This window comes from Nipponia nippon, unplaced genomic scaffold (genome assembly GCF_047370975.1).
Source record: "Nipponia nippon isolate SJK-2023a ecotype South Korea unplaced genomic scaffold, ASM4737097v1 scaffold_31, whole genome shotgun sequence".
NCBI classification, from domain to species: Eukaryota; Metazoa; Chordata; class Aves; order Pelecaniformes; family Threskiornithidae; genus Nipponia; species Nipponia nippon.
Window position 1 is genome coordinate 3359530 of NW_028262349.1, and position 27480 is coordinate 3387009.

Consider the following 27480-nt stretch of genomic DNA (forward strand, 5'->3'; position numbering starts at 1 on the left):
CCCCCCATCCTGAATAATTTGGGGGATTTAGCGCCAGGTGCAGCCCCGCAGCCCGAGCGGGGCCAGGCTGGGGTGCGAGGGGACGCGGGGCCCGTGGCAGCGTGGGCTCCCCAAAACGTCCCACAGTTGCCCCGCATCCCTCATGGGAGCAACCACAGAGCAAAGCACGGCCCCAGGAGCACTGGCTGCGGGGAGACTGCTGTCTCCATGGCCCCTTGTCCCATATCCCGCTGGCTTCTTGTCCCAGTGTCCCCACGCCCCTCGTCCCCGCGGTCTCTTGTCCCCACCGCGGCCCCCCAAGGGTTAACCCGCCCGGGCTCCCTGCCCACACCCAAGATGGCCGCCGGGGCGCCGGCTGAGCGGCCGCAGCCCGCATTGACCCCTCCCGCCCGCCGTAGTCCGGGCTTCCTTTCCAAGATGGCGGCGTCCAGCGGGAGGAGCGGCCGGAGGCTGTGGGCCGCCCTGGTGCCCGCCGCCCTGCTGTGCCTGGCGGCCCGGGCCGCCGAGGAACCGAGCACGGCCGAGTTCGACGTGCGGCCCGGCGGGGAGGTTCACTCCTTCTCCCGGAGCCTGGTGAGAGGCGAGGAGGGAGAGGGTGAGGAGAGGGTACGCGCCTCTCCCTGATTGGCTGCACGGCACGTCGCTCCGGCTTCCCGCCACGGGGATTGGCTGCCAGCCAGTGAGGGAAGGCGGGACGAGATGGGGGGGGATCCGGGCTCTGACGGGGGCAGGGGAGGGAGTCCCCGGGGGAGAGGGGTCCCCAAGGGGGGGTCTCCAAAGGCAGGAGGCTCCCAGGGAGAGGGGGGGTCCCCAAGGAGGGACGGGGTCCCCTAGGAGAAGGGGGTCGCCAAAAGGGGGGGTCTCCAGCAGAAGAAGGTCCCCAAGGAAAATGGCTCCCCAAGGTGGGGCAATCTCTGTGTCGAGGAGGTCCCCAGGGAGGGAGGCTTGCCGTGGAGAATGGCCCCCGAGGAGAAGGGGGTCCCCGGGGGAGGAGGTACCCCAAGGGGAGGGAGGGGTCGCCAGGGGGAAGGGGGTCTCGAAGAAAGAGGGTCCCCGTGGGAAGGAGGCACAGGAAGGGGAGGGGCCCTATGGAGAAGGGGGCCCCTAGAACACGGGTCCCCACCCCAGCCCCACGGGGTCCTGCTGGCCCCCCACGGGGGATGAGGGCTGCAAGGTCCCTGGTGCTGTCTGCGCTCCGACAGGGTGCGGACACGGCCGTTCTGCGTGCTCCTCCTCGGTCACCCCAGGGTGAGACCGCCGGGGGCTGCACCGTGCCGCAGCCCCGGTAATTCTGTCAGGTGTCCCCAGATCACAGAATCACAGAACGCTTTGGGACAGAAGGGACATTTAAAGGCCATCCAGTCCATCCCCCTGCAATGGGCAGGGATGCCTTCCACCCGATCGGGTTGCTCAGAGCCCCGTCCAGCCTGGCCTTGAATGTTTCCAAGGATGGGGCATCCACCACCTCTCTGGGCAACCCCTTCCAGTGTCTCACCACCCTCAGCGTGAAAAATTTTTTCCTGGCGTCATCGCCAAGAAGTGGCTGATGGTGAACAAAGAGAAGGTCCTGCTCGAGCAAGGCTGCTCATCGTCTTCTTCTCTTCTTCCAGGGGGATTACAGCTGCACTTTCACATACTCAGCTCAGGGAGGAACGAACGAGGTGAGTTGGGCAAAGCTTCAAGTGTTTCCCTTACACTCAGTCTTTACAGCTGCACAGAGTGAGAAGCTGTTCAGGACGATTTCGTTTGTGATGAGCTGATTCCAGGGACCGGGAGCTGTGAGGAAGGGTGGTGGCACCGTTTGCAAGGCTGCATGTTTGCAAAAGTAACTTATTGGATTTGCTCCCCGAATGGAAGCGTCCTTCGTGTGTTGCAATGATGCTGCGGTTCGCGAGGCCGTGACATTTGTAAGGCTTAACAAATCTCTGGGCTGGATGTCTCTGGAGAAGAGGGAGTGACATTTTCATACCCTGGTTGGTAGGAAGGACCTCGTAGGAGTAAATCCCGTGTTCTTTAGGAGGCTTGGAAGTTTTTGCGGCTCGTGTTGCTGCTGCAGTAAGCGCCGTGCAGATACACAGTTTGTACTTTCTTATCTGCAAGTCCTGTTAGAATTGTGTCCTTCTCTTTTAGTGCAAAGAGAAATGAGACTCTTTCATTAACTGTACTAATGAAATCGTGGAGAAGAGAGGGCAACCAGGCCTTGAGCTTTGTGCAACGCAAAGTAAAAGGGGCCATCAGCAAGCGTTGCGTAGTTAAGTTGTGTTATTTTGGAATGGTCGAAACTTGCCATGCCTGCAGCGGAGAGGGGAGGTGACTGGCCTCGGGGGTGAGCGGGAAGTCGGAGGCTCTTACCCGCGTTAACTCTTTGGGCCTTTCCCCTCTGCAGCAATGGCAGATGAACATTGGAGTCAGTGAAGACAACCTGCTCTTCTCCTGCTCTGTCTGGAGGTGTGTTCTTTAACCCCAAACTCTCTGAGGCAAAAGGGACAACAAGGCAGGTGGGATCTGGGCCAGGGACCCTGCCAGTGGCCGGGGACCCTGCCTCCCAGCAGGGTTTGCCTCTGCAGGGCAGCACCAGAGGGCTTTCCTCTCCCGAGAGATGCTGTGACTCTGGGTGGGCTCTTTAGCCAGGCGGTGTTTGATAAATGCCGTGTTCCTCTCTTCCCCCCTCTGCGCTGTGTGGAGCTACAAGAGAGCCAGAGGTGGCTGTGGAGGGAGGGAGCCATGAATCCTGAGCTCTTCTGCACCTCCACCCTCTCTGCCCATGTCAAAGACTCTACTCTCTTGTTTCAGGCCCCAAGGGAAGTCTTATCTCTTCTTTACCCAGTTTAAAGCTGAAGTGACGGGAGCCAAGATAGAGTATGCCATGGCTTATGTAAGTCCCAGCTGATCGCTTGGAAGCAGGTGTGTGGGAGGCTGCTATAACACGTGAATTGGACATGGAAACCATTTATTAGATATCTGTCCAATAAAATGCACTCCGTCACGTCCCTAATTAGAGCGTGGTGGCAGTCAGGAGAGAAGCCGCAGGTAGGCTCTCCTGCGCCATTTTATTTCTGCTCCCTCAACGCCATCGCGGTGCTGCTGGCTTTGCCAGCGTCGGTGATTCCAAAAGACACCAGCCTGCCAGGGCACACTGCACAAGGGGAGTCTCGGTTTGCCTCAACAAATTGCATGTGACAAAGTAAATAAAACCTCTGCTGGTGGTTTTGTTTGGTTATTTTTCCATTTCCCAGTCTTCAGTGGTGAGGCTTTCAGTCACCCGAAGGACACAAGTTTGTGGTTTAATAGGAAATGGAAAAAGAGCCAGAGATTTTCCTTCAGATTTCCGTTGTGGTTTTTATTCTTTCGCCCCACATTATTAAAACACAAGTTCATTCTTCAGAAAGTGCTGTTTGTTTGCTTGCTTGCTTGCTTTAAATACGGCAGCTTCTTGGATTGCCTCAGCTGCTTAAACCTTCTTCCTTCCCGTTTCAGTCTCAAGCTGCAGCGGGTGGACAAAGCGACGTCCCCTTAAAACAGGAAGAATTTGAAATCACCGAAACAACAGGTCTGTGACCGAGAGAACTACGTGAGAAAGGGGCTGGTGTGGGAGACGAGCCTGGCTGTCTACCAGGAGACAAGTACTTAAGCTTAATGCAGATAGGTGACAACGTATAGGACAGTGCGTGTTACGGAGTCGGGGGTAGAGTGCTCTTGATCCATAGCTGGCAGCAGGATTTTGTGGGTCCCGTTCCAGCGTAAATGTTAAATTAGCATGGGGGAAGAACGGGTTTATCGCAACATGCTTGTCGCGTGCAGAAAAAGGAAGTGCAATGCCCGACTTGCTGGCTTTATCGTCCTGGAAAGGAACCAGCAGGGCTGTTTTGTTCATGCCTTACCATCTGTTTATCCTGTGCTTGTTTTCTCTCTTTCTAGTGTCTCACAGGGAAGGCAAGTTCCGTTTTGAACTGTCCAAACTCATGATTGTAGCAAAAACACCCCGTGACGAGCTGTGACCCTAAGGCCGGTGTCGGGCAGGGCGTTTTGGCCAGAAGAGCATGGCAGATAAAGAGGATTACTTGTTAACGGCGGGGTTTTTTTGGTTGGCCAAACCTTTTTATGTTTTCCATATTGAAATGTGCTAGGGTCCAACACAAGTGGGACTTGGAGGTGTTAAGACAGATGCATTCTGTCTTGTGTCAGAGTAACAATGTGCTTTGCAGCTGGAAACCTCCTCTGAGACTCCTGATCTGCAGCCAGCCATTCTGTCGCCCACTTTCTGCTTGGTTGATCTGCTGAATATGGCAAAGCTCCCCTCGAACCGGGGCTCCTTATCTCCCTTGCTAGGGAGAGCAATGCAGAAAGATAAGTGGCTGGATTTAAACAGGGTTTGCTAAAAGAAAGTTGTTAACTCCGTAGTCTCTGGAGGGGAGACAGGATTTCTCTCTCCGCAAGCATGACAGGAGGAAATAATTAAATTGGGGGTGGGGGGAAGGAAGGGGTAGAGTTGGCCAAAGCTACCTGACTCCTCGTTGAGCGCGGCTGCCGAAGACGACCGCGGGCTTTGCTGGGGAGGGTGTTCTGGACCTGCCCTAGGGCAGAGCGTGGGTTGGGATAACTTGGCATGGCGAAGGCAGAGCTGCTTATTCTGACACAACCCAGGAATCAATCGTGTCTCAGTACAACTGCAGGACTATTTTCTACGTACAGAAGTGATTTTTTTCTTATCTAGAGTAATAACAGTGAGGGAATGTGGAATTCCTTTCCTGTGTAAATACAACACAAATAAAGAAATAAAGCATCGTGCTCTGGCCTGAGCTTGCTCTGCTCTGTGACTCCTGCCCCTTCCAACTGGATGCCCAGCGAGCGGCGTGACCTCCGGTGTTTGCTTGGCCAGGAGGAGCCAAGATGTCACACGGGAGTTTGGAGGCTGCAGAGGGTTTAGGGGGCTTCTGCCCACCCAAGAGGAGCCCCAGCACGGGAGAACGAGACTCCAGCTGTAAGTTTGCGTAAGCCAGCACTGTCGCGACGAGTGCTTTTGATGCCCCGTGATGGTTGTGGTCGTCGGTAGCTGCTTTGCCCATTTTGGGGGGAGTTTCCTGGTTTTTGGCAGTCTGAGGTGCTTTGCATTGGGGATTTTACAAGCTCTGTTTTCCAGGCTGTTCCTAAATGCTTCTTTTTCTGCTGTGCGGCTCCTTCTGGATCTGCAGATAACCTGTGGGGCCCAGGAGTGTCCCCAGTGTGCTCCTACCTGAGCTCCGAGCCGCATTTAGGGCGCTGATGTTGCAGGTCTGACCTTTCTCCCTCTGTAACCAGTTGCTTGGAGGGAACCGGACCAAAGGGGGTTGAAGGGACTCATTTCCCAGACTTGTACAGCCAGGGTTGGGATGGGAAACCCAGGCCACGAGATGGCTCTTCTAGCAGAGAGTGTGCTCTCCAGGGCTTCCCCGGGACAAAAAGGCAGGAGTTTGGGGACGAGGTGGGTGTTCGGTTGGGGGAGAAGTTTCGGCTTAGACACCTGTATGCCAGGAAAGCTGGTGCCATGCATTTGGTGGGTTAAGTGTGGTCCTGGCCTGTATGAAACCCTGGGGACAAAGGGAACAGCCGTGAGTCGGGGCTCATCTGAGCAGCGATGTTTCATGCAATTAAGGAGCATCTTGCAGCTGGTGCCGACACACACCTCGAGAACAGAACAGCGAAGCGTTTCTGGCTGTCAGCGCAGCAGCCGCCACCACCGCATCCATCAGCCCCGTTCCGCTTTGCCTGCTTGCCGCATCTGCCGATAGCTCCGCTGAGCCGTTTCCAGCTCCGGCTCCTCTTCAGCACATACCTGACAGCTGCCGCCAGCCCGGGGGGACGGGAACGGCTGCTCTCAAATGCCGCGTGCCAAAGGCCGACTTCACCCTGCCCTCCCCGAGGGACCAACACCTCGGTGGCTCTTGGCCGCGTTCTCCTCCACGCACACCTGTAAATGTGCTTCACCCCCCACCCCGAGCTGCGTCGCGCAATTAAATTAGCTGTGATAGCTGGAGCCAGGCCTGTGAAATGACAGAGATAGGGACTTTATTTTTTTTTATTTAATCTTTAAGGCTGAAAGTTATCAGTGCCTCGAGCCAGCGGTGGAAAGGGAGCAGCGAACAGGAGCTGTGGAGCCGCTCTCTGCCCACGAGCGTTGGCAGCCTCCTGTGCCTGGAGACATCCCATGGAACAGGAGGCACAAGAAGGTTGCGGAGATAAGGCCGGCTGTGATTGTGCAGCATCTTGTATGCTAAAAGGGCAATTTTCGGTGTTCAAAGCCGAGATCAGCGCGTTGGAAGCAGGCCACGGCTGGGGCATCCATGCTCTGAGAGCACGACGCTTTTACAACACGCCTGTATTAAATTCTGCAAAGTTGCCCCTTGCTTTCTGCTATCAGGGCTGTGCTTTTTTAGCTCCTGTGCAGCGAGGGGATGCAGGGATGCAGAGGAGCACGTGTGAGTGTGTATGGGAGCAGGATTTGCTCCCCCCAGGACCCCAGACCTTTGCTATGGGTTTGCGCGGGGGGTTTTGCACCACGTTTCCTCCCACCGCTTCAGCGCTGGCTGTGCAAAGCCCGGAGCTGCTGTGCCACGGAGCAGAGGCAGGCTGGCCGGTAGCGATGCCAGGGGATGGAGATTAAAAACCCCAGGTCGCAGAGAGCAATCACCATTTAAAAGACAAAACCGACTGCCCCCGGCACGCATTTTATCACTGTCAACTGCCTTTGTATCAACCGCATGGAGCACCCAGGCCAAACAGGTGAGTTTATTTAAATAACTCATCAGGGCTACAGAGTTTGCTAAAAAATAACAACCATAACTCAGTCGAGGACACGTAAAAGGTCTGAAATCCTAGGAAAAGCTTTGCACAACCACCGAGGAAGGCGTCGGAGCCATCACAGTGGTACTGTCGCAGGAGGCTGGTGGGGCAGTTGGGTCTTGGATGAAGGGCTGTACCTGGGATGCAGGGACAGACCGGGTCCCTCCAGCTCCCTCCCTGCCCCAAGGGCCAGCCGCTCGCCCAGGCGAGGTGGGATCCTTCTGGTCTCAAGGGCTTGTCTTTTAGGAGGCCAAAGCCCACGCTAGCCTCCAAGGTGCAGAAGCACCTTCCTACCCTGGGCAGCACAAGTCTGGACCATGATTTGCTCCCACCATGTCATGGAGCTGCTGAAAGACAACCATGGGGCTCTACAACCCTCTGGTAATAGGGTCTCACAACCGTTCATCCAACCAACTGCCCACCTGCTCAGAGACACCCTAGAGGTGTTTCACACCCTGAGTCTTTGGTTCGGTTTTCCCCCAGGAGGGTTACGATAGAGTTCAAGGTGAGGAGTCCAGTTCCTCGGACTCTGAGCTAAGAGCACTTGGTGGGCAAAGGAAATCAAACTGTACAGCAGGAGCCCAGGAGCACCCAGAAGAAGGACTCAGTCCAGCACAGGGTGGGTTTGCAGACCCCAGGCAAGGGTTAGACAAAGTCAAGAGGTTCAGTCTTTTGTAGAAACGAGGAGAAAATGAGTTAGCACAACAGAGGAGAAGAGGACATCAAGCCTGGTGATGGTCAGAACAGGCGTACGTCCTGTCCTCGGTCTCACAGGAGGCAGAGTCCGGCAGTCGCTGCCAATGGCCCATCTTGGCCAACTTCATATGTTGTCCTCCTCCAGCATCTTGTTAACCCCTTCGCAGATCCTCTTCAGGTGGGTGCGGTAGGGCTCAGATGGCCCGTAGAGAGCCGAGAGGAACTCATAGTCTGCAAAGTGATTGAAGACGTGGTTGATGCGGGAGTGGGATTTGGCCGTCAGGTGGCCGTTGACAGCCTGGTGCAGCAGGTCCCGGCACTCCGTGAGGACACTCGACATGACCCGGCGGTCGAAGGTGAAGTCTATCTGGTGGAAGCTGACGGCCGTCATGGCCAAGGTATGCACCTTCTTGCGGAACCGCTCCATCACCAGCAGCTCCTCGGGGTTGAACTGCCCGTTGCGGTAGAGCATGCCCAACTTCATGACGATCTTGATGAGGTTTTTGATGATCTTCTGGGCCTCTTTGCGGTTGTGGGTGTACTCCTTGGTGGCCCGGTAGAGCTCATCCAAGATCTCGCTGCTGGTGTCATCAATGAAGACGTTGGCTATGGTCTTGGTAGCCATCTTGCTCAAGAGCTTCTTCTGGGCCTGCAGGGCCAGGTTCTTGGTGCTGAAGGTGTCCATCTCTGCAGGGGGAAGAGGCACACACATAGCTCAGCCCATGCCCTGGATCAGTCCCTGTCCCCTCTCCTCCCCACGCAGCCTTTTGGGAGGAGGAAGAGCATCTCCGGCCAACGGCAAGACCGAGAGGAGCTCCTGGGTGCCAGGGCAGGCAAGAGCTGAGCTCACGCCCCGGGTTTTGTTGGTGGGATGAGTTACAAGGTGTTCCCACCGTCCCCCAAACTCTGGGGAGAAGCTACAGCGTGACGGGCAGCGTCAGAGGCGAGCGAGGTCTCCATACCTGAGCATTGCCCGCGACCTTCCTTCCCCGTCTCCCTCCTGGGACCGGCGCCGCCCTCCTCCCCATGCAGGAAGGACTCTTGCCCCATCATTTTAACATTTTTCTTCCTTAACACCTGACTCATTTCCTGCAGGGTAAGTTGGGGACGACCCAGGTGACGGCTGAGTCACCCACCGCAGCCGGCACAACCACGTGCTGATGTACAGCCCGGCAGCCGCCGAGGCCGGGACGGCATGGCTGGTTTGCAGCACCCGCTGATGTGCATTGAAGCCCTTTTCCCCGGTGCTGCCTGCCCTGGTACACCCACGCCGTCAGAGCTCGGACTCGTTCTGCCGTCATCGCTGCTTCCTCCACAGCCGGCACGAGCATTGCACACAGGTGAATAATTCGGCAAGCCGGAAACCTCACCCCTTGCTCACCTACAGCCCGACTCCCCACACCCCGGCAGAACCAAATCAATCATCTCGGGCAGATTATGGCTTTAGAAACTGCTGTGAATGAATAAAACGCCACCGACCCTGGAGATGCATCTTGCCCCAGGAAATCGCAGAGCTACAAATCACAGGGAGGCGAGAACAGCGTGATAACAGCCGGCTCCCGCGCCGGGATGGATGGGCAGAGATGGGGGTTGCTTATGCAAGAGCCTGCACGTGGCACGGTCAGCCTGGCAAAGCGGGAGTGGGGAAGGGATGGGATCACGCTATAAATACATCACCAGGGGGGAGAGAAGAGCTATTTAAGCTAAAGGATGCTGCTGGTGTGAGAATGGATGGGGATAAATTGGCCATGGATATGGAGAGGAGAGTTAGGTTTAAGGTTATTCTAGCGCAGAACCAAGTTCATCTCCATCGCCGGCAGCCCTGCGGACCCCCGGCCGAGCCGCCACCCAGTCCCGGACCCCCTCTGGGAATCCTCGATCCCACTCCTCCCACCACAGAGCGCACACCGGGCTCTCGGGAGCAAACCCCGGCTTCCCGTGGGGCTCGGATACCCCGCTGTGGCCCAGGCTCCGTCTCGCTGCAGCCGGTTGTGCAAGAGCAATGGTGCACGGGTGACGGTGCCAGGGCAATGGTGCACGGGTGACGGTGCAAGCTGAGCCCCGGTTTCCCGGGCATCTTCCAGCCGCCGGCTCCCCGAGCCCAGGGGTGGCTGAGGCTCTGCGAGGGCGTGAATTAAGTGAGTGGTAACGGAGGCAGTGTCACCATGCGAGCTGCTGCATGCGGCGTTATTTACAGCCCTCAGGAAAAACACAGAGGTTTGTAAGTATTTCCTTCAATGTGAAAACATTGATTTTTGCCAGCGCGAGCTTTGAGCTGAGGCTCTCGTGCTTAATAAGACCGAAATGACAAAGCAGAGGCCGCTCTCGCAGAGCCATCGGCAGCTCCCAGGCGGGTTGGGCTCATTTAATGCCGACGGCCACATGCACGAGATGCTGCCGGAGCCGAGCCCGGAGGGACGGGCAGGACGGGCAGAGGCAGCACGGCTCCATCTTCTCTCCCTTGGCTGTAGAGGGGGACCTGCTCTGCCCGCGGCGGGCAGCCTCTTTTGGAAGGAGCGGGGCTTTGCCACGGCGTTGGTACCCTGGAAGTCCCCTCCCTTGCGTCCCGTGGTGGTTATGGGGTGCCCTGGGCTCCCCGCCGGGACCGGTGCCCGGATAAATAGGAATTCCCACGCCTGAGCTCTCTGTTGGGCGACCGCAGCCATAAAATGCGTGCAAACTCCACCTACGGAGCCCATAAAAAATAGGAAGCGCCAACTCTTGCAAGCTGCCCCACGCACCCACGGCTCCCAATTAGCAACTGTAATAACAGATCAACCCTCCGCTCCCGGCACTGAATAACACCTGGCTGCCCCGCAGCCCTCTCCTGCCGGGGACCAGCGAGATGAGCATCGCTCGTGGGGGGAAACTGAGGCACGAAGCGGTGGCACAGGATCTTTCCTGGACCCCCAAAATGCGACCTGCTCCTTCTCCACCGCCCACGGGCTGTTCTGCAGGTCGCTCGCTGCAAACCCCAAGAAAACCCAAGCTCACCTCCCTGCACGTTCGCTCCCGCTCAGCACCGGGCCGGTTAACCTGGCACCCTCTGCACCACACTCTGTCCCACCAGGACCTGCTGACTCAGCACCGATCGGGAGATTTCACCGGAACGAGCCGTTTTCCTGCCGGGAAGGGCCCCGCGACCCCATTGTTCACGGAGGGGCTGCTGTCGGCGCACGGAAGAGGCAAGCCTTGCCCCAACGAGCAGACTCAAGACTGAAATAAACCACCCCGTTTCCTTCCTGTCGCTGAAGTTTCCAGCCCTGCTCAGGGCTTGTTTTTTCCCCCCCCTTTCTTCTTTTTAATGAAAACGCCCTCGAAAAACAGCTTCTTCCACTGAAAAAGAGCAACCGGGTGTTGCTTTCACCGAGTTCCTCCCTGCTCCGGAAGAGCGCGGCGGGGTTGTGGTCCCAACGGTGGCTTTGGGGACAGTCACAGCCCTGGTTTGGGGGTTTTTCCACCCGTTTTGCAGGTTTCGGGGAGGGGTCTGCAGCCCTGAGTGTTGGTCTGAGGGCTCGGCCCAAGGTTGGGACATCCGGATGTCCTGCACGAGGTGGGGATGCGGTGACACAGCCAAAGTCCCTGCCACGGGCTCCCCTGGGGACAGACGCGTGCCAGCGCCAGGGCACAGCACCATCCCAGCTGCGCCGCCGCAGGGCAGGGGAGCCGAGGGCCAAATCCAGTGCTGGCAGAGGACAGGCAGCCCTGCCAGCACCTCCACCGGCAGGTTTGGCGTTCCTCCCCGCCGGGCTGGCATCCATGAGCATCTCATCCAACACCTGGCTGCAGCCTCATCCCCCCATCCCACGGGGACCCTCCGCAAAACATCTCCTACTCCACAGCGGGCGCAAGAGAGAGCAGAGTCCGGCCCTCTCGTTAAAAAGCATCAATTAAAGCTCTGGTCTGCAGCAGGGGGAACATGAGACCCCGTCATCCTGCCAGCACTGGGGCCGGTGGTGCTGGCACGTGCCGGCTGGCAGCTCATTTACGGCAAAAGGGCCGAATCCAGCAGCGACGCCGTCCCAGGGTTATTTCTACCTGCCCCAATGATCCCTCTCCCCCAACCGTCCCAATCACCGGGTACCCACCAGCGGCTCCGTGTGCTCATCCCCCCAAGCCCCCCCAGCTCCCTCTGCCGCGGGCTGAATATTTCATGCGGGAAAGCAAAAGCACTTCAATAATTTATGGGGCAGCGTGGAGCACGCGTGCGGCGCGAGGGGAGGGCTCCGCGAAGCTCCAGCTGAGAGCAGAGGCACCTCCGCCTCCTCTTCCTCACCAGGGCCATATTAACAAGCCCCATGCTCCTCCTCTTGCTGCAAGTTTCCTCCAACACAGAAGCATCATCTCCCCGGCCAGGGCCAGCACTAAAAGCAGACATTTAATGGTGGAGATCTCCCCCATTTTCCCTCCATCCCATATGCTGTTTCCTCTTGCTGCTCTGGAAAATATCCTGGCTCCGCACCCCAGCATCCCCGGTTCCCCCGAATCCTCAGCCAAACGCTGGGGGGGTGGATGGGATCCCGCTGCTCTGCTCTCAGTCCCTCAGCATCACTTTCCACCAGCTCCCCACGCCTCCAACCCCCATTAATTAATTAAACCCCGTTGCTGCGCTGGATTACAGGAGACGGGTCGGAATGCCGGCGCGGCACGGGGATGTAACCGGAGAGCCCGACTGCCGTCACCAGCCATGACCCCTCCAGCTTCCAGCCACGTCCCCCAAGACCCATTTTACCAGCGCTGGGGCGACAGAGGAGGAGGAGGAGGAGGAAGGACGCACGCTGCCTTTTGCAATAACCGTCCCTCGCACGTTGCCATGGGTGCAAACAGCACCGAGAGCCGCCGGGTCCGGCGCGTGTGTGCCGAGCGGGGTGAGGCCAGAGAGGAAGCCACTGAGTAAACACCTCGCCTGAGGAAAAACTCATTTCTTGGCACGGATGGCAAAAAAAATGCCGCTGCTGCGGCTCCTGGGGGATGCTCAAGGTCTGGGGATGCTGCGGGGAGCGCTGGCGTCACCTCAGCCGGGCACCGCACTGTGCCGGGTGGCTGTACCTTACTCCGCTCGCTCCTGGCACTCGTGCCAGCGGCGCTGCCAAGCGTTCAGCCATGTCCCCATCGTTGTCTCCACCATGGCTGGCACTGGGATCTAAACTCCCCTATCCTATAATCTCCTTCCCGGAGGTGCCCTGCATTCGCAGCCCCGGCGCGGGCACCTGCGGGAAGGAGCAGAAGCTTTTTAGTTTCTCCTTTGCACCAAATCCGGTGTGTGCCGATGCCTGGGAACGCCGATCTGCCCCGGCAACTCCAACATGTCTGTGCAAAGAGCCGGGCAGCCGATCCGAGGGGGCTCCGGCGATGCCAACCCCGGGCGTGGGTGGTGAATCCCGCCAGCGCTTCCCGTTTGCAGGCACCGCGTGGGAATGGGATGCTGGCACATGGAGGGGTGCCGATTGTGGGCGCTCTGGCATGGGGGGGTGATACCCTCCGGTGCAATCCTGGGGTGCTGCCTGGTGCTGATTCGGGATGGGGGAGCTGATCCAGCGCCGTTTCAAGGAATCCCCCTGGGATTACCGTGCCCCGGTGGGGAGGCAGCTGCAGCACGGAGAGGAGGAAGAGGAGGAGGAAGGGGGGGTTATTTTGGAGCATCTGTCTCGCCCTCTATTTCCTCCTTTTCTTTATCGAGCTGCCACCGAACCGCTCTCTCCGGCAGCAGCTTCCTTTCTCCTTCGCTTGGAGCAGACGGAGGCTCAGGAGACTCATGGGGAAGTGGAAAACGGACTGGGGGGGGAACAGAGCCCAAACCGCCGTCCGTGTGTCTGTCTGTCCCGCCGGCGGGGGCCTTGGCGCATCACATGCTTCCTGCCCGGGGATCGGCGAGGACAAAGCCGCTCCGGGAAGGGAGAAAAGCTCCATGGGACAATTCGGATCCGGTGCGGGGCTTAGGGTCAGCAAGGAATATTTATGGCCCAAATCCTTCCCCACTCCGGAGCCAATTAAGCTTTGGTTGGTGGGAGTTGGGAAGTTTTCCACCCAACTCTGCTGCACCGAGCAGGATCCGGCCTCGCCAAAGGGATTCGTCTCTCCGGGAATGGAGGAATTCCATCTGTTAAAGCCCGGGCAGCGGCCGGGCGCGGAGGGAGGACGAGGGGATGCGCGAAGCCAAGCGCTGCCATGGGGCACCCGGCCCTGCCCTCGCACGTGGGCTCCGGAGACGTCCCCGTGGCGGGGGGCTCCGGCGCCTTCTCCACGCTCCCGTTAGCTGGCGCCCACCGGACGCGGCGACGTTTCGAGCCCCCCTCGGATTTCCCACCACTTTTGGGGGCAGATCGCCTCTTTCCCCGTGTTTTACCCACCTGGGGAAACTGAGGCACGGCGAGGGGTCCCCGGGGGCAGCCTCGGGCTCTGCAGCTCCCCCCCTCGGGGCTCCCCAAACCCTCGGTGTGTCCCCCCGGGGCCGCGCTGCCCCGTGGGCCGGGCGGGGCCGCCGGTGCCCGGTGACACCGGGGTGGGGGGGAACACGACCGATGCCCTGCAGGGGGCTCCGCTCCCTTCCGGGGACGAGCGGCTTCGCCCCGCTGCCGGTCCCGGAGTGGGAAGCACCGGTACCGAGCTCCCACTCCCACGGACCGGGGGAACCGGGAGGAACGGGGGGAACAGGGGCGGAAGGGGGGCCCGATCCCGGCAGCGCTGCACCGGCGGGCAGCAGAGCCCGGCCGGCCCTTACCTGCTGCCTGCCTCGGGGGAGCGCGGCGCCGGGACCGGGGCTGCTCCGGTGCCCCCGGTGGGACAGGGCGGAACGGGACGGGGCGGGGCGGGGCGGGGCGGGGGGTTTCCCTTCCCCCGGCGCCTCTCCCTGCCCGGGCGCGGCGGTGCCCCCGCAGCCGGTGCCCGGTGCCCGGTGCCCGGCGGGTCCGGGCCTCCCGCCCGCGGCTGCGGCGAACTCCGGAGCGGGGCCGGGCGCGGCGGCGGCGGGGGCGGGACCCGCGGGCGGTGCCAGCCAATGGCGGCGCGGGGCTTGCTACGAAGCAGCCAATGGGAGGGCGCAGTGGGGACGGAGTCGGGGGGGTCCGGGAGAGGGAGCGGGGCGGCCGCGGCCCCGTGGGTGCGCACCGGGCGTGCGTGGGCCGGTCCCGTTGGCGCGGACCGGGCGTGCGTGGGCCGGTCCCGTTGGCGCGGCGTGGGTCCGGCCCAGCCCGGCCCTGCCCGGGGCTCGCCCCGGGTCCGTACGGGTCTGCGCGGGTGACGGGGAGCCGGGTGGGTGAGAGGGTCACGCGTGGAAGCGGCGTGGGATCCCGCCGGGAGCCGGGGCGCTTTTGAGCAAGAGCTTAGGAGGGCGCTGGCAGCCCGGGCTGAGCGTGGGCAGCGCCGGGGGGCCTCGCAAAGGGCCGCCCGGGGGGGGGCCCAGGTGCGCCACGGGGATGTGACACGCGTGGGAAGGGGGGAGACGGCGTGGGGGTCCGCGGGACGCCTGCTCCGGTGCCAACAGCCCCGCACCGGGCCCCTTTCCCACCCTTCGCTGGGGGCAGCGCGCCCGGGGTGCGCAGGCAGCTGCTGCCCGGGGGGCTCGGGGGGGGGGGGGGCTGCCCCCGGCCCCTACCCCCCCCGCCCCGGCCCCCGCCCCCACCGCCAGCACAAACCGGGGACGGGCATCTCGGCTTGGCCGGGGGCGCGGGGGGGCCTGGGTGGTGGGCCGTGGGCGGTGGGTGATGGCAGCCCCCACGGTGGGCACAGGGCTGGTTTCTCACCGGGGCATCGCGGGGACCCCCCACCCCGGCCAATGGCAGCCACGTGGAGGAGGTTTCAGGCCGGGGTGCAGCAGCCGGGGGGGGGCCGTGGCCGTCAGCTCATCCCTGCGCTGGGGACCCCACGAGCCCCGCGGTCCTGCCGAGCCATGCCGAGGTTTGCACCCCCATCCTGAGCTCCCCAGCATCGGAGCTGTCGGAGCATCCTCCTCTTCCTCCTCCCGGCTCAGAGGGAAGGAGCCACCGCGCAGGATCCTAATTCTGAAAGGTGGCATTAAACAGATTAAAGGTGGGATTTAGAGTGGATTAAAGTCTGGATTAACCGGAGCCTTGACTTGAATCTTGGTCTCACGCAGTGGCTGGGAAGCGAGCCTCAGCCCCCCCAGATCCTCCCCAGTCCCCCCACCCCATGGAGATGCCCGACACCCCCGGGGCATTGCCCACCCCGAACCCCTGCTCCTGCCGCCGCTGAGGGTTTGTTCCCGGCCCCACGTTGTGCCAGAGCAGCCGGAGCAGCTGTTCCCGCTCTCCCTAACAGTTGTGGCGTCAACCTGCCAGGCATAAATCACCCTCCCGGGCTCATCTGTTCCTGGCGGCCACTTGCAGCGATGGGAAACAAGCCGTTAGCCGGGAGCACGGCGGCACGGGATCTGTGGGCTAAAGAGACGGTGATAGATCGGGGGGGAGGTGGTGAATGGAGCTGGGAAAGCACTGGCATGCTTTCCCATCACCATGTCCCCATCACTGCCTGGTCCTGTGTCCCCATCACTGCCTGGTCCTGTGTCCCCATCATTGCCTGGTCCTGTGTCCCCATCACTGCCTGGTCCTGTGTCCCCAGTGCTGTCCTGTCCCGTGTCCCCATTGCTGCCCCATCCCATGCGCCCATTGCTGCCCTGTCCCATGTCCCCATTGCTACCCTGTTCTCCATCCCCATCGCTGTCCCATCCCGCCTCTTCATCGCCAGGGCACCCCTGCAGCCCCAACCACTGTGCTCACCCACACACGCCCTTGCTGAAGGTGCTGCGGAGGATGACGGGATGGGATGGGTGTGTGGGAGGCACCCTGCTCCCCCAGGACACCCCCAGTGTGCCCAGCATGCAGACCGCCCTCCCTGTCTCCAGCCCCTTCCCGGGAGCATCTCGGGGATAGTCCCCTGTGTTGCACAGCTCTCCACCTCACTCCCAGCCCCGGAGCTGGACCCCAAACCTTCCTGGGGTCCCAGCAGCGGCTGAGGGTTGGTGCTCGGCTGGGGGCCAAGCCGGGGGTCACCCCAGCAAAGCCCCATCCCTGCCGGGTGGCACCGGGCGCTGCCGGCGCGGATGGAGCAGCCATTGCCAATCAGTGGGGGATGAGAGCTGGCGCTGCACGAAAACAGAGAATAAAAAAGAGGAGAAACAGGATCTGGGCCAGCTCGCGTGCTGTCTCTTTCCCCCGTTTCCTCCTCTTCTCCTTTCAATGGAATGAAATGGTGTTTGCAACGGCTCCTCTCCCGCACGCTGAGCATCACTCCGTGCTCGGGGAGATTTCACGTCTCATCCCGCTCCCTCTCGCACGGTGCATCCCACCTCGGCGGCCAGCACACGACCAGCGGCACCAGCCCCGGCTGCTCCCCACCCCTGCGGGCCCCGGCCGGGCGCAGGGGGCTCCGCTGCGGGCGAAGGGGGAGCATCCTCGGAGAGAGGCAGCCCCTGAATAATTCACAAGAGCTCAGCAAGAGAAACAGGAGCTGCTGCCCGCTGGGTCGCTGCTGGGAAGGACATGGAGCCGCTCTCTGTCCTCCGCTTTGTCCCCAGTGTCCCTTTGTCACGCTGCTTCAGGGACCCGTCTCCATCAGCCTTGTGAGCAGGTTGCCGGTGGCACAGCCCGGGCTCCAAGGGCATCAGGGCCCCGGGAGCACCCCAGCACCCATCACCACCACCCCGCTTTGGTGAGCGGGGCTGGCCCGTGGCTGTGCAGGGGGACAAGGCGGGGACGGGGTGTCCCCAGGACCCACGTAGCCCCATCAGGACAGCATATGCTGGAGCCCAGCAGCTCCTGGGGCAGGGGACAGCCTCGCTCCCCATAAAGCCCCTATTGTCACCGGGACACGTGCAGGGTGGGGAAACACCCTCGGGGGGTGGTGAATCCCCCAAGCCCTTCCCATCGCCGGCATTTTGCATTCCCATCGCTCCCCTCCGGCACCCCGTGCAGCTGCGCCTCGCCACAATGGCCCCTTCTTGCCGCGTTACCGGTGCCGGCTGTGCCGCCTCGGCCCCTTCCCCAGTGCTGATTTTCCCCGCCAACAACCAAGGTAGAAAAATTCATCCCTATTAAAAAAACATCCATCCCAGTGGCCGCCGGCTCTGGAGGAGAACCATGAGCGGGTATGCTCTCCCTGGCACGCACCAGACCAGTTATCCCAGAGATGCACTGGGATATTTAGCTGGTGTTGGATGGGGGGAAAGGGAGTGCAGAGGTGTCACTTAGGGGTGCTGACAGCTGTGGGTGCAGCACCCAAAGGGTGGCTGGTGAGCCCACGGGGCTGCCCCAAAGCCGTGGGGCCAGGCTGTGGCTGTGGCAGGACCATCCAGCTCCTGCATCCCGGGAACAACAGGGTGGGTGATGCTGCGACAGGGATGAGGCTCATCCCCGCCTGGCCCGGGGCGCCCATGGGAGAGAATCCGCTGTGGGAAATAAGGATCCCTTGGACCCAGAGATGCGTTTTCTCCCTGCCATGACCCCGCACCCGGCTCTCGCAGCCTCCGGAGGTGATTTTTCAGGATTTTTCAGGCTCACTTGCTCTCTCCTTACTGCCTCTGGATGTCGTGTGCCGCCGCACACAAAGCCGGGGCATCGCCGGTACAGACCCCGCTGAAAGGCTGCGGATCCCATCTGGGGTTATTAAACCCTCCGGGGATGGAAGCAACCCAACGAACTTCATCAAGGAGGAGACAAAAATAGGCAGAGCCCGGCACCACTGCGAGCATCCCAGTGGGATCGGTGTCACCAGCCGCCACCCCGGCAGGACCCTTCCCGAGCTGGGAGGGCGCGCTAAGTCCCAGCGAGTCCCCCCAAAGGGCTTGTGCTTTGGTTTTGGAAGATTTAAGGAGCCGCCGCTGTACGGACCAGCTCTGCAAGGGCGGCTGCATCTGTGGGGCCGCATCCAGGCAGCGGCAGGGGAGGGTGCAGCCCTCCAGCGATGGGGTTTAAATGGGGACCCAGGAGCCGCTGAGCCGGAGGGGTGACACCGAGGGTGCTCGGGGAGCATCTTTGGGGTGGTGGGTGCAGCCTGATGGGAGATGAAGGGTGATGAGGCTGGGTGCTGATGGGTGTCCCCGGGGGCTGGAGCAGGACACGGCCATATGAGCCGCATCCTACCATCACCTTGTCACCACCGGTCCCCAACCTAGGGATTTAACCCCTTTGCTCCTGGTGCTCCTTTTTGCTGAGACACCCCCCCCATGGGTCCCCAGGGCGACGTCCCCGAGCAGGGCAGTCCTCGCTGAGCAGCATCCCCCTGCCACCCTCCCCACTGCACATCTGGCCCCCGTGCCACAGCTGGAGCGGGCGCCTGCTGCCTGTGTTTGTTCACAGAACAGCGGCTGCGAACGCCGAGACTCATTAGATAATTAAAGCTCAGTCGAAGCTGTCGTCAGCGAGTGCTGCTCCTTGGGGGGCTGCCGAGCTCCCGTCCTCCCGGGAAGGGACGGAGGAGGATACTCCAGGGGAGGCACCCTGGGGAAGGGGCTCCTGTGATTAACCCCCCTCAGGTGGAGGAGAAACACCATCCCCGCCTTGGGGGGACCGTGCCGCAGCCTGATGGCATGTCACCGTGTCACCGCCTCCGCCTGAGCGTGACCCGCTTACCCGAGCTCATTAGCCCCGCGAGGGGCAGAGAGGGTGAGCCCCTGGCTGCTTAATTTGGGTCTGGGGGCTGCTGAGAGGGACCCCAGTGCCGGGTGGCACGCCGAGCCATGCCGAGCCGTGCCATGCCATGCCATGCCGTGCCGTGCCATGCCGAGGCGAACACAGGGCCCCGGGCATGCTTCTGCTGCGCTGGCCAGGACAAAAGCAAATGTAGGTTAAACACAAAGCAGTGCGGCTACCGCACACGAAGCCCCCTCGGCCACGCAGGGGGGGCCGGGGGAGGCACCCACCGCAGCCTCCCGCTGCAATCAGCTAATTGCTCTCTCTTCCCGTGCGGGGGCCGGGGGAGATGCTATGATCGCTCCCCGTTGTGCTCGCCCTGTGCTAAAGCCACCGTCTCCTCCCCGCCTGCCCCCCGTGCTCTGCTGCAGCACCGGGGGGATCCGGGCGGGGAGGAGGGGGAGCACGTTGCCCCCCAAAGCCCCCTGCCCCCGGCCTGGCTGGATCCTGCGTCCCTGATGTCAGCTGCTGGGGACGGTGGGGACGATGCTCTTCCTTAGCGCCAGGGGGGTCTGGCTTTCCCCGCACATTTTGGGGGTGCCCTGCTGCACCCCAAGGCTTCAGGATACTTCGTGGCCCAATTCTGCCCAACCCATTGAGTGGGAACCGGCACCATCCCACTCAGGTGGCACCTGGGGTGAATGTGGGAGTCTGTGACATCACGAGCCCACATGACAAATGACATCATCAGACAGAGGGGGCCTTTTTTATGTCGCTTTGCCGAGCGGAGGGAGCCCCAGCCTTTTGGGTGATGGCAGTGAGGACAGGAGGGTGTGGGGGCAGGCAGGATGCTGATGACATCATCAGCACGATCCATGACATCAGATGGTGGCAATCAAAAGCGGGCAGAGAGAGGGGTCCGGGCAGGCTGTGCTGGAGCGGCACAGGAGCTGGCTGGGGTGTGGAGGAGGAGGAGGAGGAAGATGCCGGCCCCATGGAGCGGCGTCCCCAGCTCGTGGCCGCAGAGCCTGTCCTTGCGCTGGTGACATACTGACTGACAATTCCTAATCAAGTGGGTTATTAATTAGCAGAAGAATCCGGCTGCTTAATCCTCCCCATCCTCAGCTGGGCTCGGAGCTGGCATTTGTGCTAATAGAGCCTGTTATCGCGGCGCGGTCGGTAGCCGAGGCCGGGGCTGCCAGGAGAGCACCGCGGCAGCGAGAGCTGTAATCGCAGATTTCATCAGGCGGAACGTTTGCTGAAGCCGACTGCGCCCCACGCCTCCACAGCCCTGCCGTGCCACCGTGCCGGGACCCCCGCACTGGCCCAGGGCATCCCGCTGCAGGTGGAAAGGAATGGTTGCATCCATGCTGCCGTCCCTGGGGCTCTGGTGATGGCCTCGCCTGTTGGTGGTGACCCGAAACCCGTGGGATTTCACCACAAAACTGGTGGGTGTCACCACAGGACTCGCCCTGGCATGGCAGGACGGGCAGCCGGCGGTTGGGCACCCGGCACAGCCGTCTGCTGCACGCCTCCGTGCCATCTGGGCCACGCGGGTGGAGGTGACAATCACGTCACCTGTGCCACATGTGTCCCCGGCCGCAGGGACCGCTGCACTGGTGGCCGTGCCACGGAGGCCGCAGGTTGCTGGGGCCCAGGCCTGCACGGTGCATCATCCCGACCTTGCCCGCGGGGATGTTACCCCCCAGTAGAGCATCTTAGGCCACGCACGTGGCCTCGTCCCCGCTGTCCCCAGCCCAACCCAGGCGTCCCGGTGGGGCCATGCCGGGGGCCGCTCACCTGCCGGATCGGGGACAGGCAGAGGGGGCTGGGGACCGATTCCTCCAGCCCCATCTGAGCTGACGCCAGAGCCGTCCTCATCGCAGCTGCTACCATTTGCCGGATCCATTCCGTGTTTCGCTGCCTTGTCTCAGCCATCTGCCAAGATCCCTGTGGCTGAGGGGGTGCAGGTTTGCTCCCCAAATCCCTACCCATGGTACCGGTCCCACGGCATCACCGGGATCTGGGCTGGGAGCATTTTGTTCGCTATTTTGGAGCAGACGATTTAATTTTGGACCTAATCCCTTCCAGCGCCAGGCTCGCTTACCCGCGCGGCTGTCGGCAGAGATTTCCCATCCCTAATTAAAGCTCGGCGCGTGCGGCGGCGGTTCCCCGGGGACGCTTCCCTTGCCTCCCCATTTCCCGTCAAGATCAAGGGGATAAACCAATGTTACCGGGAAAGTTAACGCTGGCAGCAGCCGAGGGAAGCGGTGACAAGCCCCGAGCTGGCAGCAGCCGCATCTCCGGAGGCGAATCCCTCCGCCGAGCGCTGCCTCGGGGTCTGGCAGGATGGCAGCAGGGGCTCAGGGCTCGTGTCACGAGTTGGGCAGGTCTCAGCCCAGCACCGAGCCCTGTCTGTGGCAGCTTCTCATGGCCTCGCTGGGTGCATGGTGTCACCGCACAGCCAGGTCCCTCAGCCGAGTGTTTCCAGGCCCCGAGACCGGCAGGAGGGGAGGTTTTGGGGTGTCGTGACCCCCAGCAGGCAGCACCGTCCCTTGGGGTGCCACTGCTGCCACCCTCCTCCCGCAAGCCCCTGTGGGGAGCAGGGCCTGCACCCCGAAATGAACCCTCAAGGCCCAGAGCACCCTGTTGACCCCCGGTGAGGGGCACCCGGGCTGGCACCCAGCCTGGCGAGCCGGGAGAGCGCGGCTGCCTCCTTGCAGGCAGCTCTGCCTGCACCCACCGAGCAACCAAACCCCGGGCATCTGCGCTGGCTCCCGGCTGCCAGCCAGCTGCCCGGTCCCCGCGGCACCAGCGGGGTTTGGCAGGAGGGAGGCACAGCACCCGAAAAGCCACCCGCAGCCCCGCGGGGTTATTTCCCAGGCCTGGCCGGGGGACGCATGTTGCAGGCAGGGATGCTCCCCGCTGCCTGGCACGGCTGCTGCCTGCTTAATTGCGCTGAAAGCACAACAGATGGCAGAATGGCTTCAAGATGTTCTTTTGCAACATTTCGGTGTTGCCGGGCTCCTTCGCTCGCCTTCCTCCGAAACAGCTCCAAGGAGGGAGGTTGGGAAGAGCCCTGTGTGCATGGGGGGGGACGATGACCCCGGCCGCAGCGGCCAAGCACGGGGACACGCTGCAGCCGGGGAACTAAAGGGAATTAAAACATTTGCTGGCCTCACACCACATCGCTTTCTTCCCGCTGTAATCCTTGGCTGCGCTGCCCTTCCTGCCTGCACCTCCATCACCTGCCCGCTGCTCCCAGGGGACAAAAGCCCCTTTGCCAGCGCTGCCGGCGGTGGGGCCACGTGCCCGCGGCGGGGCCATGTGCCCGTGGCAGCTGGCGGCAGCAGCCGGGTGCTGGGGGTCACCCTGAGACCTCGTGGCTTCTTCCAGCCAAGTCAGGGTCCTGCCGCGCTCCTGCCTGCGGGAAGGATCTGGCCCCGCTCCCCTCGCTGAAGCTAACCGCAGGTCCCAGCCCCGGTGGTATCGCCATGTCTCCGGCTGTGCCGAGCTCTCCCGCCACAGCACCGGGAACAGCGCCAGGGCCCAGCGCCCACCAAGCACCCCGGGACAGTGTGGCACCCCAACCCTGAGCCTCACTGGTGCTGGGCCTCATCCTGCACAGCTGTGCAATGCCAGCGCCCAGCATGGCTGTGCTGCACCAGCACCCAATGTGGCTGTGCTGCACTGGCACCCAGCACCAGCGCCCAGCACCCAACATGGCTGTGCTGCACTGCCATCCAGCCCCAGCACCCAGCCCTGGCACCCAGCACCCACCACAGCTGTGCTGCACTGGCATTCAGCACCGACACTCAGCACCAGCACTCAGCACCCAGCCCCAGTTACCAGCACCCAGCATGGCTGTGCTGCACCGGCACCCGTTGCCAGCACCAGTACCCAACACGGCTTTGCTGCACCAGCACCAGTTACCGGCACCCAGCACCCCTCATGGCTGTGCTGCACCAGCACCAGTTACCAGCACCAGCACCCAGCATGGCTGTGCTGCACCGGCACCAGTTACCAGCACCCAGCACAGCTTTGCTGTACCAGCACCAGTTACTAGCACCCAGCACCCCTCATGTCTGTGCTGCACCAGCACCAGTTACTGGCACCCAGCACGGCTTTGCTGGACCAGTACCCAGTCCCAGCACCCAACCCGGCGGTGCTGCACCAGCACCAGCACACAGGCCTGGCACCCAGCACCAGCACCCAGCACCCAGCCCAGCTGCGCAGCTCCTCCGCCTGCCCCCCGCGGCACACAGAGGAGAGGTGTATTAACACGCAGCTTTGATGAATTATTTATAAGGCAGGTGACCTCATTCATTCAGATTGATTTTCCTCCGTGTCACTCCAATTCCATCGTGCTCCTGGAACCGGCGGGCAGACGGGACGTCAGGTACCGCGCTGCGGGGACGGACGGGGACTGCTCCACTCCTGGCATGAGCCAAGGGCCCTTTGCCAGCTCAAGAATAATAATTGTTATTATTATTATTGTCATTGCCATTATCCCTATATTATTATTAAAATAAAGACTATAAAATAAATATAAATAAATTATTATAATATAAATACAGAATATACACCTATAAATATATCATTAATATTATTAATAATATTAATATTGAAACCATTACCTCCCTTCTGTCCCCCCCGGAGGCCGCGGCACGCCGGGCTGTGCGCACCCTGCCTTGCCCGGTGCAGACAGACCCACGGGTGCCCAGGCTGGAGCTGGCACAGCTGCCAGCAGGCCGGTGGCCCGGGGCCACCAAGGGCTGTGCTGTCACCTCCGTCGGGTGTCCCCAGGCGGGAGGGTGGGAAATGGCAGCCTGGCTGCTCTCCATAACCCATTGCCTTAAGGACGTGGGCTACAAGGGCACCGTCAGGTTCAAACTGGAGATGTAGGGAGATATATTTATATTTTAAAAGAAATGTTCTTCTCTGTCTTCAACCAGATGCTTGAGTTTGTTAAAAATATATATAATATTAAAAAAAATGTATATATATACACAAGTGTGTGTGTATGTGTGTATATATATATGTATGTGTGTATATAGATATATACATACAGATATATATCTGGTCCCCCAGCACGGCTGCTGCTGGGGCTGCTCTGGCCCCATCCCCACCCAGGACCCGCAGGGAGAAGATGGAGGTTGGGGGCCGCATTCTGCCAGCCTGGCTGGGGGTTTGCAGGCGGGGGGCAGCTGCACTGAGAGGCTGCGGGGTGCTGGGCTGCAGGATGTGACCGCAGGGGGCTGGAGCAGCTCCTGCAGTGCCTTCCCAGCTGCTTGCTGCCTGTCTGAGCACCCCGTGCCTCAGTTTCCCTCCCGGGTAGGCAGGAGGAGCATCCCCTGGGCAAGCAGGAGGGGAGGCTGTGACTTGTGGGAGGAGGGCTGGAGGAGGGCTCGCTGCAGCTGGGAGATCTGCCGGTGGGGAAAGGCTGAGCTCGGGGATGTGACAGACAGCCGCACGCTGCGGGAGGTGACAGATCGGGGCTGGTGGTACCCCCGCTGCTGCTGGCCTTGTGGCATGGTGCCCCCAAGGCAGAGCATCATCCCCGTGGCCCCATCGCCCTCCCCGCTGCCCCCAGCATCCCTCCGGCCGAGCATCCCTCCAGCCGAGCATCCCTCCGGCCGAGCATCCCTCCGGCCAAGCACCCGGCACTGGCTGATGGCCAATTCCCTTAACGAACCTGCCGATACCCCAAATTCCCCCCCACGCCAGCGATGTCTAATGAAGCCGGGCCCACAGCAGATCAGCGGGGCGGCTGCCCATCGCTATTGTCGCCTGACAATGGGAAGCGCCCGGCCCCGCTCCCCGAGAGCGCTATTAGCCCAAATATTTGCTTCCCGTCTCCAGGGTGACGGGGTTGCCAGCGCTCACCCACATCCCTCCTTTGATCATTTTCCTCTTGATCTTCAGCGCGCCAGTTCCCTGCGCTCCTCTCCATCTCCCTTGCCTCGCGGGGATGCGGGAGCTGGTGGCAGCCGCAGCATCCAGGCGCGGGGATGCTGCGGTGGGGATGAAGGCAGGGCTGGGGGTGATGGAGATCCTCCCTGGCGAGGGTGGATGGGGAACGCAGGGAATACCTGCATCCTCTGGCAAAGGGACCGTGGGCAAGCAGCTTCCCTTTGCTGCACCTCCCATTTTTCCCTTTTTGGCCCATTTTCACCCTGCCTCACCTATGGAGGCTGCAAAACAGGAGATGGGGCCTTGATCCTGCTCTCTCAGGGATGGATTGGTTGCAGACTCAAGCACCTGATGCAAACCCCATGGCCACAACCACCATCTCCTCATGACCTCAACCATCTCCCCATGACCACAATATCACTGTCTCTCCGTGACGTCAACCATCTCCCCATGGCCACAACCACCATCGCCCCATGTACAGGCAGGGCAGTTCAATGACCACGGACGGGAGGACAGACACTTATCGGTGGGACCATGCTCCCTCCACCATGCCAGGACAGCGATACCTGGCTCAGTATCGCGGCAGAAGCTCCGGGGAGGATCAATCCAGCTTCTCCTGCTCCTTCCCCCCCTCCTACGCACCCTTGCTGGAACAGGTTTTTCCCAGCCCAGGGAGCCAAGCGGAGCCGCCGGCAGCCCGGGCTTGTTTCCATCCCTCCCAAAACTCACCTGGGTCCAAAACCAGCTCTCGGCAGGGGGATGGGGATGAAGCCGGGAAATTTCCCCCAGAAAAAGAGGAATTTCAGAGCCAGACGGGATCAGCTCCAAAATCTCTGGGGATTTGGCAGTGGCAGGGGAGGGACCAACAGCGCCGAGCGATTTCTAAGCAGCATTTTTAAAAAAGAAAAACAAAGTGAAATCTTCGCCAGAAAATGTTATTTCAATCGCTTCGGCAACGACAAGTCATTTCAAAGCGGTGCTTTGTGTTTGGAAGTGGACCCAAATATAGAGGAGATGGGGAAGGAAAAAAGCCTGGCCGGATCTGCACCCCCACGTTATCCCCCGGCTGCGGGACCACGGTGGGTGCTCAGGGGGTGCCACCATCCCTGGTGGCAAGCCAGCCCCAGTGTCCCCATCCCTGGGCAGGTGGTCTGGGGAGCTGTGGCTCCATGGCTTTTCCCTTACAGACCCAAATCCAACCCCCTTTGCTTTGCAATGCCCCAAATCCCGCAGGATCCGGCCTCCCTTCCTGAGAACCTTCAGTGGTGGCCCGGCTGTGGGCTCTGGAGATGGGCTGTGAGGGGGGGTTGCCTGAAGCATCCCCTGCCCGGGTACAGCACAGGAACAGGAGGGACCAGGAGGGATGTCACCATGGGGTCAGGAGGGACCAGGAGGGATGGCATCATGGACCAGGAGGGACCAGGAGGGATGTCACCATGGGGCCAGGAGGGACATGGTTGCAGACCAGGAGGGATGTTGTTGCACAGGGCCAGGAGGGATCAGGAGAGACCAGGAGGGACATTATTGTGGGATGGGGAGGGACCAGGAGGGATATTATTGCATGGGACCAAGAGGGACCAGAGGGCACCAGGAGGGACCATCATCGGCAGGCCAGGAGGACCAGGGAGGCATCATTGCTCAGAGCCAGGAGAGACATTGTTGTGTGGGACCAGGATGGACATTGCTGGAGAACCAGGAGGGACATCATCGCAGGGCCAGGAAGGACGTGGTTACAAGACCAGAAGGGGTGTTGCTGCATGGGGCAGGAGGGACCGGGAGGGACCATCATCAGGGACTGGAAGGACCAAGGGCGCATCGTTGCTCAGGACCAGGAGGGACATCACTGGAGAACCAGGAGGGACGTCATCGCGGGGCCAGGACGGACAAGGAGAACCTAGAGAGCCCATCAGGGACAAGGCTTCAGGACCAGGAGGGGATGCTGTCGCATGGGGCCAGGAGAGACATTGTCAGAGGACCAGAGGACACCAGGAGGGCCATTGTCACAGAGCTGGGTGGGACCAGGAGGGACACTGTCACCAGGTGGGAGCACCTGAGGACACCGCAGCCACGGGGAAGTGGCAGTGCGGGTGGTGGGAACGGCCATGGCCGGGCGGCCAGGAGAGACTTGCTCACCCGCACTTTGCTGCATGACGGTGATTAAGTTGCTTCCCTTCGTTATGGTCCCTCGGGGAGGTGTTAAACAGCTGCTAATAAAGACGGATGTTTCTGAAGTGGCGTCTCCGGAGCCTTTACAGCCATTGAATTTCGGGAAAAGCCACCGAGGTGCCCGGAGCCACCGGCCAGAGCAGCAGCACCCTTGTAGCGGCAGCACTGCGGCAAATACCCCGCGCCGATGGTTGTGCCTTTGGGGTGAGCTCTCCATTGCAGGGGTGGGGATCCTGGGGAAGGCTTTTGGGGGGCTCAGAGGATGCCAGGGGCTGGCTGTGAGCCCAGGGATGCCCTGGGG

General features: G+C 61.3%; 2 protein-coding genes across 6 annotated transcripts; one reads left to right on the top strand and one right to left on the bottom strand.

Moving 5' to 3' along the window:
- Positions 1–321: 321 nt before the first annotated feature.
- MYDGF (myeloid derived growth factor) lies at positions 322–4799 on the top strand. Its single transcript, XM_087768934.1, has 6 exons — positions 322–573; positions 1611–1661; positions 2387–2448; positions 2794–2875; positions 3478–3550; positions 3919–4799. The coding sequence occupies exons 1-6, from the start codon at positions 337–339 to the stop codon at positions 3996–3998; spliced, it is 585 nt and encodes a 194-aa protein (XP_087625060.1). The 5' UTR covers positions 322–336; the 3' UTR covers positions 3999–4799.
- Positions 4800–6745: 1946 nt separating this feature from the next.
- TIPE1 (TNF alpha induced protein 8 like 1) lies at positions 6746–14469 on the bottom strand. 5 transcript variants are annotated; one of them, XM_087768936.1, is made up of 2 exons: positions 14237–14469; positions 6746–8202 (listed from the first exon to the last, which is right to left on the bottom strand). In XM_087768936.1, the coding sequence occupies exon 2, from the start codon at positions 8198–8200 to the stop codon at positions 7640–7642; it is 561 nt and encodes a 186-aa protein (XP_087625062.1). In that variant the 5' UTR covers positions 8201–8202; positions 14237–14469; the 3' UTR covers positions 6746–7639. The 5 variants fall into 5 exon arrangements, with proteins under 5 accessions (XP_087625062.1, XP_087625065.1, XP_087625063.1 ...); XM_087768939.1 differs by lacking the exon at positions 14237–14469 and adding an exon at positions 13866–14156; XM_087768937.1 differs by lacking the exon at positions 14237–14469 and adding an exon at positions 12565–13248.
- Positions 14470–27480: the final 13011 nt, after the last annotated feature.

Excerpts from the sequence above, each read along its gene's own strand:
- MYDGF (XM_087768934.1), top strand. The coding sequence starts at position 337 with ATGGCCGCCGGGGCGCCGGCTGAGCGGCCGCAGCCCGCATTGACCCCT. Across the intron at positions 1,662-2,386 it reads CTCAGGGAGGAACGAACGAG|CAATGGCAGATGAACATTGG; the intron begins GTGAGTTGGGCA and ends TCCCCTCTGCAG. Across the intron at positions 2,449-2,793 it reads TTCTCCTGCTCTGTCTGGAG|GCCCCAAGGGAAGTCTTATC; the intron begins GTGTGTTCTTTA and ends CTCTTGTTTCAG.
- TIPE1 (XM_087768940.1), bottom strand. The coding sequence starts at position 8,601 with ATGAGTCAGGTGTTAAGGAAGAAAAATGTTAAAATGATGGGGCAAGAG. Across the intron at positions 8,203-8,477 it reads AGGTCGCGGGCAATGCTCAG|AGATGGACACCTTCAGCACC; the intron begins GTATGGAGACCT and ends TTCCCCCTGCAG.